The sequence below is a fragment of the Scylla paramamosain genome, chromosome 15, assembly GCF_035594125.1.
Source record: "Scylla paramamosain isolate STU-SP2022 chromosome 15, ASM3559412v1, whole genome shotgun sequence".
In the NCBI taxonomy this organism is placed as follows: domain Eukaryota; kingdom Metazoa; phylum Arthropoda; class Malacostraca; order Decapoda; family Portunidae; genus Scylla; species Scylla paramamosain.
The window spans coordinates 11,663,794-11,682,270 of NC_087165.1; the positions used below are offsets into that span (position 1 = coordinate 11,663,794).

At 39.4% G+C, this 18,477-nt stretch overlaps 2 protein-coding genes across 2 annotated transcripts; one reads left to right on the plus strand and one right to left on the minus strand.

Moving 5' to 3' along the window:
* The first annotated feature begins 7,193 nt into the window (after nucleotides 1-7,193).
* Nucleotides 7,194-12,098, plus strand: LOC135107435 (uncharacterized). Its single transcript, XM_064017293.1, has 3 exons — nucleotides 7,194-7,788; nucleotides 10,197-10,594; nucleotides 10,797-12,098. The coding sequence occupies exons 1-3, from the start codon at nucleotides 7,662-7,664 to the stop codon at nucleotides 10,911-10,913; spliced, it is 642 nt and encodes a 213-aa protein (XP_063873363.1). The 5' UTR covers nucleotides 7,194-7,661; the 3' UTR covers nucleotides 10,914-12,098.
* Nucleotides 12,099-13,129: 1,031 nt separating this feature from the next.
* On the minus strand, nucleotides 13,130-17,068 carry LOC135107436 (uncharacterized). Its single transcript, XM_064017294.1, has 2 exons — nucleotides 16,242-17,068; nucleotides 13,130-15,388 (listed from the first exon to the last, which is right to left on the minus strand). The coding sequence occupies exon 1, from the start codon at nucleotides 16,709-16,711 to the stop codon at nucleotides 16,253-16,255; it is 459 nt and encodes a 152-aa protein (XP_063873364.1). The 5' UTR covers nucleotides 16,712-17,068; the 3' UTR covers nucleotides 13,130-15,388; nucleotides 16,242-16,252.
* Nucleotides 17,069-18,477: the final 1,409 nt, after the last annotated feature.

The window sequence follows — 18,477 nt, forward strand, 5'->3', positions numbered from 1 at the left end:
TCAGCAGATAGGGCTTGGTTAAGTAACACCAGAAGAGTGAATGACAAAAAAAAATGTTTGTCATGTCTCTTGTATGAATAATGTGAATGAAGTGAACCAGGAAAAAGACAGATTAATAAGCAACCAGTCAAGTCAAGACAAGATGCACCAGTCGTCAGCCAGCTGTAATAAACAACCATGATAGATATGCGCACCACGCATCACCTCAGTTTACCACACTGATGTGGATAATACCGCCTTTCACTGTGACGAAGAAACATGACTGACGCAGTTACCCGAAACGTCAAAACAAACTACCGTAAAAAAAAAAAATTGACAAGAGAAAAACAAAACAACGTGCACATGGGACAGATAGCCTTGAGTGTTTTGGTCAGTCAAATGGATAGATACTCTTCGGTCATTTAATCTTCTTTCTCTGATTAAAATGAACAAGCTGGAGTAATTATTACTAATTTTATCTGGATACTCAACTGAAGAGTTACGTGCACGCAGAACCATTTTTTTTTCTTTTCCGCCGGTTATCTTATGCTCAAATATAGTAAAGAAAAACGAAGGAAAGGAGTTTATTTTGTTCTTTATTATGTTTACTGTTTTTCACTCTGCTTTTGGGTCAGCGAGACCTCAATAAATCATAAAAAAAAGCTAAAATTGAGCTAAAATTGAGGGTTCATCAGGGTCATGTGTATGTGTCATGCGTAATGCTGTTGACGTGACTGAAGAGAATTTAGTCCTTGGTAGCTGTGTTTGCTATAGTATGTGAGACAGACAGCGGAGCGATAAGAGCTGATTAGATGCTCACGAGACAAGCGCTCCGATACGCAGTTCTAATTTTGTGTTTTCGCTGTGAAATGTAAATGCCTTTCGTCTTAGTCATGTTGTTGTGAGGATTTTGTCTTCCGGAGGTGTAAGGGTATCCTGAACTTAACCTGTTGATATTTCAGCCACTGGGACAGTCACAAGAATTATACGACTCTTTAACGATTCATGATTTTCTCACGCGTCTTACAAGATACAAGTTTGACTTTCAAATCATCAACTCTTGGCACAGCTTGCAGATCCTCTCCTCTCCTGCTGGACCTGCTGTGCGCTGCTCTGCCCTCGGCCAGTACATGTACTGTACGTACGTAAGTCTTCTGACACCATCTAACACTAATTACTGCTTGAAACGACCTTTATCACAAGTCGTGAAAGCATGTAGGTCATGCTCGCACGTGAATGTGTGAGAGAGAGAGAGAGAGAGAGAGAGAGAGAGAGAGAGAGAGAGAGAGAGAGAGAGAGAGAGAGAGAGAGAGAGAGAGAGAGGTGTATGTGTGCGTGTGCGCGCATAAGGAAGAGAGCGGTGCGTGGTTGTACCTCTTGTGGAATGAACTGGTATAGTGTTAAGTTCAGTCTTCATATCTTATTAAGTAAACAAATCATATTTGGTCGAGCAAAGGTATATTTCACGAGCCACTATTTATTTTATTTTATTTTTTCTTATTTGACTTATATATATATATATATATATATATATATATATATATATATATATATATATATATATATATATATATATATATATATATATATATATATATATATATATATATATATATATATATATATATATAGTATGGATATATGTATTACTCTCATAATTTAAATTTATTTTCTTCATCATTTATCATTTATCTACTTACATATTTATTTTTCTTACACTTTATTTTTCGAAATTCTAACTATCGTTTTCTTTCCGAGACAAATGAGCAAACTTTTCGTGCCCCTGACCAGTCTCCCCTTCACATGTAAAAATAAATGCACATCATTTCATCATTTATTTTTTTCTGTATTTAGTCTAAATAGTTAACATTACTTACCTCAGCAGCTCAGCACACATATCATTACTCCTCTCGTTGTTGGGGGTGAGTCATTAAGCGGCGTGGGAGGTGCGTCAAGCACTGAGGAGCAGCGGCTGTGAATCACGACATTGATTTGTTCACCTCAGACCCCGGGGCCGGGAGGCAGCCTGACTGCGACGGGTGACTCACTAAAGAAAATATCCTCTTCATCACTTTGTCACCACATTTCTCTCTCTCTCTCTCTCTCTCTCTCTCTCTCTCTCTCTCTCTCTCTCTCTCTCTCTCTCTCTCTCTCTCTCAGTACCACACTTCTAGCATCATCACCAATAGTACGTAATACTCGTCGTTACTTTTCAGCGGTGGTTGTTACCCAGTTCACATCGCCTCTGCACAAGTTTCTCTATTCTCTCTTCATCTCCTTTCTTGGTTTTCGGTGTAACCGGAATATTTGCTATACTTAACCTCGTCACTAATGCACTAAATTTGCTTTAATATTAGAGTTTATTATACACTTCACATCTGTTTTGCTAGAAATCAGTGTTTGATGTATTTTCCGTGCAATATCACAACCTCCATGAAGTTTTGTTCTCCTGCTGTGTGTTTGACACGCATTTCGAAGGATGTGCTGCCATGTTGCTCGTCTGGCTGCGCCTTTCGTAAGGAAAAAAAAAAATCTAAATATTAACACCATAGTGTAACACCATAGAAGTGCGAGAGGTTTATGAAATATTGTATGTTTTACTAAAGATATAACGTTCTCTTATCCGTAGAACAAAATGATTGAGATCAACTTTCCTATTCTTATTCAGCCTTTATGATTATAGAAAAATAAATCCGTGTTACTTCATAAGGCATGTTACGTAATATTTGTGAAAGGTTTATGGACTTTTGTATTCGAGAGGTAAAATACTTTAGCCAAAATCATTAATGAGGTGGCTGTATTTCACATAACTGACGAAATCTAACATATTTATTTATTTATTATTTCATCATCGTGCGGACATTGTTCGGCTCAAGAGTTAGACAGTTCAATAAACTCATTTGTATGCATGTTCCTGAAGTGGACTGTTCCTATCACACTAAGGGTCAGCGTCCTTTACTTTCTCGAGGTGAAGGACACGGTCAAAGGAGCCAGGGAGCCTCTCTAAGAATAGTGTGCTGTTTGGTCCCCACTCAAGTGTTGATACAAATCCATGCGCGTAACAATAATGAGCGTGTCTGTTATCTATTACGAATAAGTGGTGACTGCCGTCTTTCACATCACAATTGTGCACACAACGTTGGAATTCGTGAACCAAGGAGAGTTGAGGGGAATATTTGTAGCAGTATGTTGATTTCCTTTGCCCCAATTTTTCTGACATAAGTTACATATTGACACCCTTACTGCACTAGGCAACAAGTCATACTCGTGTGTGTGTGTGTGTGTGTGTGTGTGTGTGTGTGTGTGTGTGTGTGTGTGTGTGTGTGTGTGTGTGTGTGTGTGTGTGTGTGTGTGTGTGTGTGTGTGTGTGTGTGTGTGTGCGTGTGTGAGCAGCAGCAGTAGCAATAGTAGCAGCAGTAGCAGCAGCACAAACAAACCACTATTAGTTTTAACTGTATAAAGTTGGAATATAGTTTTAACTATATTCTAACTCTATTTAGTCCCTTCAATTTCACTTCCCTCTGATTTTGTTATTTAGTTACACTGTACAAATCTTTCGGTATAAGTGTGACGACACAATAGTGTGTTTCCAATAGTGTGTTGATAAAAAAAAAAATATATATTAAGTGAGGTGTGTGTATTAACTGAGGCAAGCGTGTGATCATAAAAACATTTGTTTCCTCACCCCTTCTGGCTGTCCCAATCTGTCAGTAATTGACCTCTACCTGATGGGATGCTAGTGTGTCTTGTCACTGTTACGACAAACTATAAAACCTCACAGGTGTCGAAGTGTGTTTGCCAATGGACGGGGACGCCCTTAGGGGATGCTGTCACCTGGGCCGTTATTGTCTTCACAGCCGTCAGCCACGTGCGTTGGCCAGCACTAAGAACCCTTGACGTTCGAAACCACATACCATCCCATTATGGAGTTCTCCCCGTCCCTCCAATAAGCTTAACGGCCCCATTGAGGAGACACCATCCTTGTTTACCCCTGGGGCTAGCTAACACCTTCCCCACACAGCGGCGTCTTTCACCCCCTCCAATCTCGCTGAGAATCGATGGTGTCTTCCTCGCTGGATCCTGAGACACACTGGACGAGGCCGCCCTGCCCGCCACTAATCCTGCACCCACGTTCCTGGGAGGATCGTAAAAGATTATCCCTGGGACTGGGCAACACTACGCTTCCCTAATGCTGACGTTTATCCGGGTTCCTACTTTACAATTAAGACAGGCACGGTTTTATGTATAAAATCATACGTCATTAAAATTCCATGGCTACTTAAAGGTCTCTCTCTCTCTCTCTCTCTCTCTCTCTCTCTCTCTCTCTCTCTCTCTCTCTCTCTCTCTCTCTCTCTCTCTCTCTCTCTCTCTCTCTCTCTCTCTCTCCTCCCCCGGCCACGGTATTGTACTGCTTTCCACAACATTGCCTACAAACTATTTTTTTTTCCACGTCCCGTTTTCTAACACTTCATTGCCAGCACTACACTAATTCAAATCTGAAGCTCAATCACTCTTTTTGCTCTAGTGGCGCACGACCTTCGCTGGGATCCCTGGCTTACAGACCTGTGGCTTTCTTGACCCTCCCGCTTTGCCTCCTCCTCCTCTGATGATGATGATGATGATGATGATGATGATGATGATGATGGTGATGAAGATGATGATGATGATGGTTGCAATAAGAATAATAATAATAATAATAATAATAATAATAATAATAATAATAATAATAATAATAATAATAATAATGATAATAATAATAATAAAGATAATATTTATTACTATTATTGTTATTATTATTATCACTATAATTATTATTATTATTATTATTATTATTATTATTATTATTATTATTATTATTATTATTATTATTATCATTATTATTATTATTATTATTATTATCATTATTATTATCATTATTATCATCATCATCTTTATCATCATTACTACTACTACTACTACTACTACTACTACTACTACTACTACTACTACTACTACTACTACTACTATCATAATAATTATCGTTAATATCTTTGTTTCTTGGCTTGAGGACCTTTCACTCAGCCAACTGTTACCCGATTTTCTGTTTGTCCTTTATTCAGGTTCTTATCAGCATGATGTCTTTGGTTTTATTGATAATGTATCTACTTCATTTGCTTGTTACCTGATATTGACTGTGTTGATATATTTAGGTGACTTGATTAATGTTATACAGTTGGATAAAAACACTGATATTCTTAGTGTGTGTGTGTGTGTGTGTGTGTGTGTGTGTGTGTGTGTGTGTGTGTGTGTGTGTGTGTGTAATATTTTCTTCTTTGTTTTACACACACACACACACACACACTAAAAATATCAATGCCTTTATCAACTGCACAACATTTATCAACAGAATTAGTATCAAGTAGGAAGCAAATCAAAGAACAGAAAAATGTTCAGCAAGCAGACAAGAATAGAGTTGTAAAAACAAACAATATCCTGCTGCGGGAAATATCATTGTTTTCCGTCAATCTGCGTATGAGGCCGAAGGGCAAATATTTCTCGCCGCTCTAGTGGCATCGATTCTACATACCATAGTGTATACGCATGTTTCGTAATACAACTATACACTTGACCTAGGTGGATGTAATAAACCTCAATCTCTCTAATAACTTATTAAGGGTGGAATAGATAATGGCGGCGGCACCTCCCTTGATATCACACATGTATTTCTGATACGTCATATCACCTGATACTGAAATAAAGTAAGCGACACTTGTACAACAACAACGTGACGAATTTTAGGGGTGTGCTGGGTGAGTACAGGAGAGGGCGACACCAGCGGAGCTCCATAGGGTTGGATGGGTTATTGGTGTCAAGTGGTCCAATGTTCATGAATGATTAGGAACATTTCCTTCAATAGCGAGGCGAGAGTATACGAAAGCTGCAACCATAAATTAGGGCTGGAATGCGCCAGTAATGAATTCTACTGAGCCATGGCATCTTCGCAACACATGACAATAGATTAAATTAAATATCTAGTAACTTACAAGACACTATTAAAAGTTTCATATATACATACGTAGTGTAGTTTCATTAGTTGTATATTAACTCGTATAGTTAATATTGCCTGCCACTCACACTTTAAACGATAGCTCCGTCAAAAGTACAAAATTAAGACACACACCTTTGTTATCCACATTATGCAAGTCTACCGGTCCAGTAGTAAACAAGCCGACACGTGGCGCGGGTAGCAGCAGCCACTCATTTTACGCAGCGCTGTTGACTCCGCCGTATTATCATCCAACACAGCCCCATGTGTTTGGCATGCATGCTGCATGTGTTCGTGGCGTCGTTGCTGACTACCGTAAAAATTATAATTTCAAGTCCTAATTTGATGCATAATGGAAGATTGACATTCATTTAGTTGCCTTTTCGTTTCGAAAGAAAACGACAACAATCAAATAACATTAACGAGATAGTAAAGAGCCAGTTTGTTTATATATATAGATGGATGATGATTATTTTTTTCCCTTGTTATGTGAGAAAACATGGCACTTTTCTTTTATAACACGTCTGAGCTTTCACAGCCCTTACATTCCATGCTTATGTAACGTAGATATCTAAAACGAGATTAGATCAATAGTGAGAGAAGGATGGCCGTGGGGAAAATAAATTTGTATTGTCTCACAGCGTTACGGTGAACAGGATGAAAGAAAGGAAGGGTGACGGAAAGAGTTGCGGAAACCATAGTACCGCGGGTGAGGAAGGTAGCATGTGGAGGCGATGAGTCACAGCGATAAGTGCTATCACAGCGGCAGCAGCTGCAGTAACGGTGGTAGACTGGGTCACTCTTATCAGCCAGACCTTGAGGTGCGTGTAGGCCATCACCTCTGTATGGTGCACACCGCGGCTGAGAGAGAGAGAGAGAGAGAGAGAGAGAGAGAGAGACTCATGTATCAACGAGACAAATGGAATGGGACTGGAGGCGAGAAATACCGAAGAGACGGCATTCCAATGATGTAAAGCAAATATAAAAAAGTTTTGAAAATTAAAGTGGAACTTTTTTTAGAAACGGAAAACAAAAGCTCCACTCCACTATTTCTGATAATTTCGCTCTTCACTTTTCGGTCAGCTGGCATTAAGCAGTTCATTCACCTAGCCTTGTCCCTTAAAGCAGCCATTCATGTACACGTTAGTCTTACTCGGCAAAGGTATTGACTCCGTGCGTCTAAAATATAATATTGACCAGGATGCAGCGATTCCTAGTTTAATAAAGAGGGGCAGCCGGTGCGGGCCACGTGTTTCCTCCTGGCCGTGATTGGCGGCGCGTGTGAGCTCCACCACCACCACCACGTACTACCAGTTGCCGCCACTTGCTATCATCTCAATACCCTCCTCAATGGAACACAGCCATTTTCATATTTTTTTTTGTTATGTTATGTGATGTGTGACAGTGTATGAGACTGATACTTATGTGGCTGTACAGTACTCAGAAAGAGAAGAAAAATAATGACGGTAATAGATCTCAGTGTGATGAGGGATGGGAGTCTGCGCGCGCACGTGTCACGTTCATCTGGTGTGTTGGACTTGGGACCTGTTAGCCACAGCTGAGCATCCCAGGACTCAGTTCCCGCGTGGATATTGACTAAGTGGGAGGCACGAGCCAGGCAACGTTCAGGGCGCCTCAGTGGACTCGACTCCCGAACATGATTCATTTGCTTCACGCCGGTGCAGTTCCCTTGGGCTACGTGGGGAACATGAGTGACACTTGTATTACCAGCTGCCATGAGGGCTGCATGAGAGACACGAGCTGCCACTGCCTTGCCGGAACAGGTGAGTCTTACTCTGAGGGAGTTATGATTTTGGAGTGAACACATTATCACAGCATTATCTTCCTTCTTCTTCTTCTTCTTCTTCTTCTTCTTCTTCTTCTTCTTTGTGATTCAGAAGATCGTCAGACGCCTTTGAAACATGTAAGATACAAGTTAGATAAGGCGAATAATCCTTCCAGATTATACCGCGCTTCCGTATGTCACACACACACAAAAAAAGTTTTGTCATACGAAAAAAAAAAAAAATCATGGATCAAATTTCGTGACTGCGTATCTTCATTGTTTTTTTTGTTTTTTTTTCGATCCCTTAAACAGAGAATTGAATCAGTACCTGTGTGTGTGTAGATGAAGAGATAGAGAGAGAGCGCGAACACGTACCATAGATCCAGTTTGGCGCAATAAAGGAATGTCGTACTTCTATCACTTACACTGGCGTCTTTGTTACCTGTAAAGGAGATGTACACCTGCTGAGGTCATTCACCTGAACGTGGAAACCTTGACCGCACGCTATCGCGACGCACCGTGTCTCTGTGTGTGTGTGTGTGTGTGTGTGTGTGTGTGTGTGTGTGTGTGTGTGTGTGTGTGTGTGTGTGTGTGTGTGTGTTGGGAAAGCTTGGGACGGAACGCGACTCATTAGGAGATACACCTGTTCAATACTGTTGCATCTCGTTGAAACAAGACCGCAAGTTCTAATCTGTCCTTGTATGCACAGTGTCACCTTCGCTTTTAGTCACACCAATTCGTTCTTTGTCTTGTCTCGTTATAATCAAAATCGCTTTTGTGCATAGCTCGGAGTTTTCATGTGCGTGTGTGGAGTTTTGAATACGTACGTAAAATTTTCATAGATTTCATCCTTATTGTCTTCTTACTTAGAGTGATATATTTTTAACACCACACACACACACACACACACACACACACACACACACACACACACAGAGAGAGAGAGAGAGAGAGAGAGAGAGAGAGAGAGAGAGAGAGAGAGAGAGAGAGAGAGAGAGAAATTACGTAGGTATGGTTTATTTTACTTTATTTATGTATTTATTTATTTTATTTTATTTATTTTATTTATTTTATAATTCAGGGGAGATTTTAAATTGCTGCATTCCGGAAACGTATAAAGAACATAATGCTTAACTCTTGGTTCTTGCGTAGAGTGCCGCCGCTACCACTCTATCACTACTAACCCCCCGTTCGCAAGTCGTGTCCCTGACAGTGTTTCTACTGGTGTGTGATTAGGGCAGCGACCGAGTTGAGGGTGAGGGAGGAGGAAGGCAATCATGTGACGCCCGTGGAGTGATTAACTTAACCACTGGCAAAATTTAATGGGACTTAACATGTTAAGATTGTGTCACTAGTAGTAGTAGTAGTAGTAGTAGTAGTAGTAGTAGTAGTAGTAGTGGTAGTAGTAGTAGTAGTAGTAGTAGTAGTAGTAGTAGTAGTAGTAGTAGTAATATAAATAGTAGTAGTAGAAGTAATAGTAGTGATAGTTGTTGTAGCAGTAGCAGTAGCAGCAATAGCAGCAGCAGCAGCAGCAGCAGCAGCAGCAGCAGTAGTAGTAGTAGTAGTAGTAGTAGTAGTAGTAGTAGTAGTAGAAGTAGTAGTAGTAATAGTGTTATAGTTGATACTGCTGTTGCAGCAATTGCTGCTGTTGCTGCTGCTGCTGCTGCTGTTAGTATTACCATTACTACTACTACTACTACTACTACTACTACTACTACTACTACTACTACTACTACTACTGTTGCTGCTACCCCCACTACTATCACTACTATACTAGTACTACTACTGCTAGTGCTACTACTACTGTTGCTGTTGCTGCTGCCGTTGCTTCTGCTGCTACCTTACTAATGCTACTGCCATTGCTATTACTGTCACTTGAATTACTGTAAGAGTTCTCCTACTACAAAGAGGATCCTACAAAGTGTTGCGTTTATAATGCTTTCTTATTCCAAAATTAGCTTTTATAGGATCATGGTTGGATTCCCTCTCAAGCTGAGGTATAAAGATCATGCATATTCGTTGGCATAATTTTTTGTATATTAGTAACAAGCGTTATCAATACTAATAAAGTTTAGTGTGAGCCATTTGCGCAATTTTTCGTTGAAGTGTTCATAAAAAATCAGACTTGCGTAATGTACGCATCAACCTTCGCAGAGAGTGGGAACGTAACTTTAGCAACACTTCGACTTAGTCATTAAGTGACAACTTCACTTATTCGGCAACCTTTTATAGATACACACTCAAGTCACATAACCGAGATGGACTCCCTCACCGTCTGAGTAACGAACGTCACGATAAGGTTATCAGGAGCAAAAATGGATGATGTTGAGTGTCCCTGATATCTATTGCTGAAATCAGTACTATAAAGTCTGTAATTTCTTTTTTTTCTTTTTTTTTCCCCCTCAGAGACATTTCTTCTCCCAGACATTGTGCTCAGCAACACCCCGCCACCCACCCCGGGTCACCAGAGCTGTGGCTGTGGTGATGCCCAGCTCACCACATCCCAGATGCATCCTCGGCCCTCACGTCCACTGCTTCCAGACACACCTGAAGCACTACCAGCGAAGGCCACTACCGAGGAAGAAGTTTGCAAGGCACGGCTGACTGAAGTGTTTGATACATGCTGCTCACTGCAGAGTCACCTCCCCCACTTCTCTCACCTGACATGGACCACCGCAGCGTTGAGTAGCCATGCCCACGCACACACCACAGAAGGAAGGCAGCAGCGAGAGGAACAGCAGTGGCGGCACATTGGTGGCGACTTGCGCAAGGTCGCCGACCATTTTGAGCTTGACACCGCAAAGGTAACTATCATATAATTAAGCAAACAATGCACGACTCCTTCCCCCTTCTCGGAAAGGAATGGTTGCTTACCACAAGACAGATAATACCACATCCATGACGTATGTTTTAAATAAAAGCTTTATATTAAAAGTATGCTTCATCGGTGAAAATCTGCATACCTTTCTTTATAACAGATTCATGTAAGAACTTTCTTCCACACAGGCATGGAGGAAAAACAAGCCATCGTGCTGCCCAAGCCTTCCAGCAGCCGTCAGCAGGTGTGTCGTGGCCTCTCTGATCTGCCTGGCCTGGTGGAGACTTTATAACAAACTCTATTGACATTCTGAGATAGAGGAGTGCCTCCTCCTCCTCTAGGAGCCTCAAGGGTATCTTCAGTCTGTACTGTATCTCATGTAGAAAGTCATGGGAATCGACAGACGTCGCGTGAGGCAGTGGCCATCCCAGCACCTGCAGGATATCAGGCCTTTGATTGCACATGGGACGGTTGTGTTTACCGCAGCCTTGGTGACGTCAGTTAAGCGTCTGCCATCACGTACATCTCAGTTGGTACAGCACTAGTGTTGTTTCCATTATAAATTTTTTAGGCTTTAATAATTTAATTGTATGTTAAGTGTTAAGTAAAACGTTGTGTACAATTCGTAATAGTATATGCGATCCCACTGAAACGTGTGTACTCGCATGTGAGTGATGTAAATATTGTCAGAACCACATGGGAGTCTTAATGGGAATTTTGGTGATGGAACACAAGTCATTGTTTGTGTTACATACCCTTCATGTCCTGATGAATGTCTTTCAGGTCACAAAAAGTCTGGTTATTTTTGTAACCTTAGCAAGTGCACTAAACATCTGCCCAAAGTCTTTCAGTCATTAAAAGATAAATATTTCCAACGATGAAATATATGTATAAACTTACTTTTATATCTCGGCTGAAAATATAATGGATTTTATAGTTTCTATTTCATTCTATAAAATTCACGTATATGTACGAGTACATCATTATTTTTCTCGATGTTTTCTTAATAACTCCGTGAGAGGGACTGTGCAACAGGTAGAAAAATAAAAAGTACAGTTGAGATAAAAATAGTGATTGAAACATGCTGGAGACATGAAGGCCCCATATGATTCCTCTTCAAAGTAATGATGAAATTAAAATGACACCAAATCCCCCTGATGCCCTCAGACAGCCTTGAGGGGCACCGTGCCTGCCTCTCCAGCCTGAGGTTTTCGTTCACTGCTTGACTACCGGTCTTTCAGAGGAAGGCTTACCTTCCTCCATATATCTAAGTTTTAAAATATGTCTCATGAACTCGATGTCACGTCTTTCAAGTTAACTTTAAGGCTAGAGGGGAGCACTTGTCAGGAAAAAAGAAAGGCTTCAAGCCTGTGAGTGGAAGACGTAATAACATATGCCAGCTCAGTTTTTGTAACAAGAACAGCATTTTAATCAATGTTTGGCATCTAATGTCTTCATTTAAAGATTTTTCTCCTCATCATATATATATATATATATATATATATATATATATATATATATATATATATATATATATATATATATATATATATATATATATATATATATATATATATAATATATATATATATATATATATATATATATATATATATATATATATATATATATATATATATATATATATATATATATATATATATATATATATATATATATATATATATATATATATATATATATATATATATATATATATATATATATATATATATATATATATATATATATATATATATATATATATATATATATATATATATACACTAGTATAACCAGAACAATGGTAATGAAAGCATATGAAATAAAAAGATAATAACCACCACAAAGTATTTATGAAGGCATTATTATTTGAGGTTCCTGCGTAGCACAGCACCGTGTCTTTGCCACGTTCATCAAAGATAACCCTCGTGTCAGTGTGTTGAGCAAGATGCTGAATCCTGGCGACAAGTCTCCATTGCGTGCAGTGCAGGATGTGTGTGCGTGCGTGTGTGTGTGTGTGTGTGTATTGCCAGCTATTGTAAATGTTCATTGGTAATCCTGCTGTATTTATCGCATAAGAATATTGGTAGAGGATTATTTTTTTTCCGTAAAATCTTATCTTACGCATTTATTTTTAAAATCTCTTTCAACAAGATGTTTCACCAGATGCTGGAACTCACTACAACACGGCCCTCTCATTGATGATAATTCGATTCCGACTGATGCCTTTCCATGAATCAGGATCGCTGAGTGCACTGTGGGGTGAGCTGTTACAGGTAAAGGTTACTGGACGGGCAGGCGTACGTACATACGTAGAAGTTAGTGACTAGAAATTAAGTTAATTCAGGTTTTCATACATGATCTTTAATTTCAGAGATCAAATAAAAATAACTCGATTTCATAATTTTACACTCAGTAATCTAGTCAGAAATGTTTTTTGTACACAGATTAATGTAAAAAGACCATACAAGATGCAGATGATGTATTTAGTTAACTTAGTGGCTCTACTGAATGTGGATTTCTCTCTCTCTCTCTCTCTCTCTCTCTCTCTCTCTCTCTCTCTCTCTCTCTCTCTCTCTCTCTCTCTCTCTCTCTCTCTCTCTCTCTTTCTTCTCAATACACACACACACACACGCACACACACACAATAACCGTGCAATATACTTTACTTCTATTTCACCGCTGAGTATGATGTTACATTGGTTTCTTTATTATGTAATGTCTATGTGAGTGACATCAGTCTTGCATGATAACTTAAGATTTCGAATAAATAATGACAATTTTACAGTCTTTTTTTTTTTCTCCTAATATACATATACTTTGTATTGGAACAGTTTTACATTGTAACTGGAATAGAATAGTACTAAATCGTACCCCCATTCTTGTCATTATTATCATTATTATTTTTTTTATTTCCACACGTAGTATCCCAAACGTAGTATTTCCCAAACATTATGGGATATGAAATCTAGTTCCAGTAGTAGTAGTAGTAGTAGTAGTAGTAGTAGTAGTAGTAGTAGTAGTAGTAGTAGTAGTAGTAGTAGTAGTAGTAGTAGTTGTTGTTGTTGTTGTAGTAGTAGTATGTAGTATGTAATATGCAGTGATTGGTGGTATTATAATGGTATAATAGTAGTAGTAGTAGTAGTAGTAGTAGTAGTAGTAGTAGTAGTAGTAGTAATAGTAGTAGTTGTAGTAGTAGCAGTAGTAGTATGTAGTGACAGTGTTGGTATCATAATGGTATTATAGTAGTAACTATCCCCTCTTCAATGACACTCAACTGTCCCTCTTTTCTGCAATGAACATCCTCGGTCTGTCCTTTACATATAATCTAAACTGGAAACTTCACATCTCATCTCTAGCTAAAACAGTTTCTATGAAGTTGGGTGTTCTGAGACGTCTCCTCCAGTCCTTCTCATCCCCCCAAGCTGCTAACTCTGTACTGGGGCCTTATCCGTCCATGTATGGAGTATGTTTCAAATGTCTGGGGAAGTTCCACTCATATCACTCTTCTACACAGGGTGGGATCAAAAGCTTTTCCTTTCATCAACTCCTCTCCTCTAATTGACTGTCTTCAGCCTTTTTCTCATCGCCGCAATGTTGCATATCTTGCTATCTCCTACCGCTATTTTCATGCTAACTGCTCTTCTGATCTTGCTAACTGCATGCCTCCCCTCCTCCCGAGGCCTCGTTGCACAAGACCTTCTTCTTTCTCTCACCCCTATTCTGACCACCTCTCTAATGTAAGAATTAACCAGTATTCTCAATCATTCATCCCTTTCTCTGGTAAACTCTGGAACTCCCTACCTGCTTCTGTATTTCCACTTTCCTATGACTTGAACTCCTTCAAGAGGGAGGTTTCAATCATTCAGTTTTTGACTACCGCTTTTGACCCTATTCGGGGACAGGCATCTCAGTGAGTCTTTTTTTTTTTTATTGGATTTCTGTTGCCCTTGTCTGGTGTCCCTCCTACATAAAAAAGTAGTAGTAGTAGTAGTAGTAGTAGTAGTAGTAGTAGTAGTAGTAGTAGTAGTAGTAGTAGTAGTAGTAGTAGCAGTAGTAGTAGTAGCAGCAGCAGCAGCAGTAGTAATATGTAGTGACAGTTGTGGTATTATAATGGTATTATAGTAGTAGTAGTAGTAGTAGTGGTAGTAGTAGTAGTAGTAGTAGTAGTAGTAATAGTAGTAGTAGTAGTAGTAGTAGTAGAAGTAGTAGTAGTAGTAATAGTAGTAGTAGTAGTAGTAGTAGTAGTAGGAGTAGCAGTAACTGGTGGATATGATGGCAAAGATCTCAACTGTTTCGATAAAGTTTGTGAAGGCCCACACGATGACAGTCTACGGGATGGAGTGGCAGAATGTTATGCTTGATCTCTGCATGGCTTGAAGCTGCTGTGGCCAGACTGAAAAGGTTATGTGTGTGTGTGTGTGTGTGTGTGTGTGTGTGTGTGTGTGTGTGTGTGTGTGTGTGTGATAAAGAGAAAATTCACTCTTGGCAAATTAAATGTTTTATTTACATGTAAATTATGAAAATATAAAATACTGCACTGCAGAAAGTTGTTATGTAATACTGATAGAATGAAGTGTGAAGAGGGGTCGTTGTGGTCGTGCTAATTTGGTATCCATTTTGAGCTGCTCCATGACCATGATTCTCGAAGATGTTTTTCACGCAGTGATGTTTCGTCAGCCTTCAAGCTGTTCATCCCGTCTCGTCACTTCCCAAACCCCTCGCCGGCAGTCCTGCATGCCCTCAAGGAGCTGCTCCGACGCCCAGGGCTACAGTCCTGAGAATGGTAAGACTTAGTAATTCTGTACTTTACCATCCAACAACAATATTTTTTTTTTTTTACATTATATCCTACACACAGAGCATATTTTCCTAAAATTCAAGATCAGACTGTTTCTTTGTTCTTATTATCCTTATAACATGGCACCATCTCGTTCTGATAGTACATCATACACCTAAAATAATGATTTTCAGCTTTCTGAAATATTTCGGGGCCTTAATGCTGCTGGTTTGTTACATAAGACCTTGCCGTTTTGCTGTTGCCTACAGTAGGCAGACTTCAGGGCACGAGGGATGATCTCACATTAGTCAAGATAAATCTGAAGGGATGCTGAGTTAATTGCATTCATGCGGCTAATATAATGAATCAAGTATGACATTTTTTTTGTTGAAAGGAGGAAATCTGTCTAATGGAAGTGGTCTGCAGAACTGACCACATCATTCTATGAATCAACAAGGAGTTTTTATCAGAAAACTACAAGTCAAGGTTGCAAGGTGACTGATGTCTGGACTAGCTCTCCTTTCAGTTACAATTACCAACACACAAAATTTCTTTATCATAAGCAATATGTGAATTTGAGAAGGCAAAGCAATTCTGAACGGCTGGGAAAAGTATTTGATATTTTCTAATTGATCAATATTTCAAATTATTTCACTCCAACGAATACGTTTCTTCCTTTAAACACTCGTCAACTTGAATTATGTTACATACACCCTAGGGTCCAGTACCATTACTGAATGATATAATTTAGAAAAATTATCACTTCATTTCCAGTAGCTCTAATGCCTCTCGAGACAAATAATGCAAAGATAATGGGTTGTCTCATGCTTAGTGATTATATCAAACTTACCATTCATCATGTTATGGAAGAGTCGTGTTGGCGCTGCAACGGATAGTCATCAGGACGGTGTGCAGCTGTCCTTGGTCACCAGTGCTGAAGTCATGTGACCGGGGTGTGCCGTCCGCATTATTCAGACCTGTTGGGCTGAGAGTGACGGCATGGATCCGGTACATGGTGGGAGGGAGGTTATCTTCTTCCACAGAGAGATTCACTTGAGTGTGTTGAGGCACAGAGAAGGTCATCATTGTTACAGTTGTGTCGTTTCTCATAATGGCGTTATATGAATTGTAGATATCGATAGCAGATGACATTACCCCGATGTTGACTGGTTCATTGGTTGTGTTCGACGTCTCGGTGGTTCCAGTAGCATGGTGACTGTCACAGAAAATACATCTCCTTGATCCAGCTCGATGGACCCTCCTCGCCCCGTGCACCTCGCCCACCGCTTCCCCGCTCACTCTCCTGATCTTGCGTGCCATCTGTATTAAGTTGGAGTTCTTCAGGTGTAGGTAGTACTGCAGTTTTCAAAAATGAAGTGAGTGCGTGTCTAGTTCGTCCGTCGTGTTCTTGATGCTTCACCGGTGTGACAGACACCTCAACACAGGTGCGGTTGTTGTGAAGAACTAAGATTTGTTCTGTGACAATGCTTGGCTAGTCAAACACTACCCACCACTCACTGCAATCTCAGTATGCTTTTTTCTTTTTTTTCTGGTTTCCCAGAGTTCACGGTTTTACTTTCCTTGTAGCTTTTATTTAATGTTTCTCCTGTCTTAGTCATATATCACGAATGTCCTTTGGAAACACTGGCTCGACTTGTGTACCTGTCTGCTCCACAGTATGTCGACAACTGATTGAGCGCGAAAAAGTCTCCATAAATATATCAGGTGAGCTGTCACCTTATCACGTATGTGCTCCAAACGAGGCGGCGCGAGGTGATTACAACGCACGATTCACCGCTATTAGGTGTGCAGACAAAGGCACAGCTGTTGATACAGTTGTGGTTATTAATGCCTTCAGCAGTTAACTATAAAAGTACATGTATTAAAGGAGAAAATGTTTTTAGTCGTTACGTTTTGACAACTTATGGGTATGAAATTCTGAAACTAGTTCATGTGAAACGCAGAACAAGATCGTGGACTAACTTTCAGTTGCGTGCTGTGTTCTGTTCTGTACGTTTATATTGTGCACACTCAAACACTCTTTGGAGGTAAAATTAGACATGGAAATACTGAGAAGGGAGCAGGACTGTTCTAGCGTTCTGATATTAATTGCAGTGTTTATTAACAAGTACACACACACACACACACACACACACACACACACACACACACACACACACACACACACACACACACATACCAAGTATTGCCCTACTGTGTGTTTCCTTGTCTTTGTGTGAACGCAAAGCGGATTTAAGACATGCGGTAACTGTGATAATGCTTAGGATGTTATCACGTTGTTCTAATATGTGTGTGTAAATCTTTAATGACTCGGGTGACTAAACTTAGAAGGGAAAAGGAAAAACAGCTGATTCATTGTCATGTATCACAATGTTTTCATCTGATATCTTGGAACGCAGTCTTATTTATGGAAACACCAAATTATTTCTAGATGTAGAGATTTATAAATAACAAAACAAGAATGCCCCTTACCTTTCCTTTTTGAGCAGCTGATATTTTTCTTGTTTATTGGCTTATTCAGTTATTTAATTGTTTATCTATTTATTTATTGGTTTATCTATTTATTCGTTTATTTATTTCTCTATTTATTCATTTAATTTTGCAGCTATGTTTTGTGTATGTATGAATATGAACGTGAAATAACAGAAAGTAAAAATATCGCTAAATAAACCTATCATCAGTACGCACACCAGAATACCTTGGCGAGTGTAGGCAGTGAAGTATGGCAAGTATTAATCATGATGTCAGAACGCCAAGTGAAGGACTTCCACACATTGATAGAACGGGAATAGTTACCACATTACGATGTACCTGCCTGGGGTACACCTGTGCTTTATTTATATACTGATGGCGAAACACTGATTCATTTGTCGTATCATATTTACGTAAATGTCTCTTTTGATACTTTTCCATTACGAAAGTTTAGTATTTTTGCTTACTATCAGAAATTTTTGATATATTTTTTAACAAAAGATCTAATTTTATTTAAGCAAAATATTATTCATGTATGCATTCACTGTGTGTGTGTGTGTGTGTGTGTGCGTGTGTGTGTGTGTGTGTGTGTG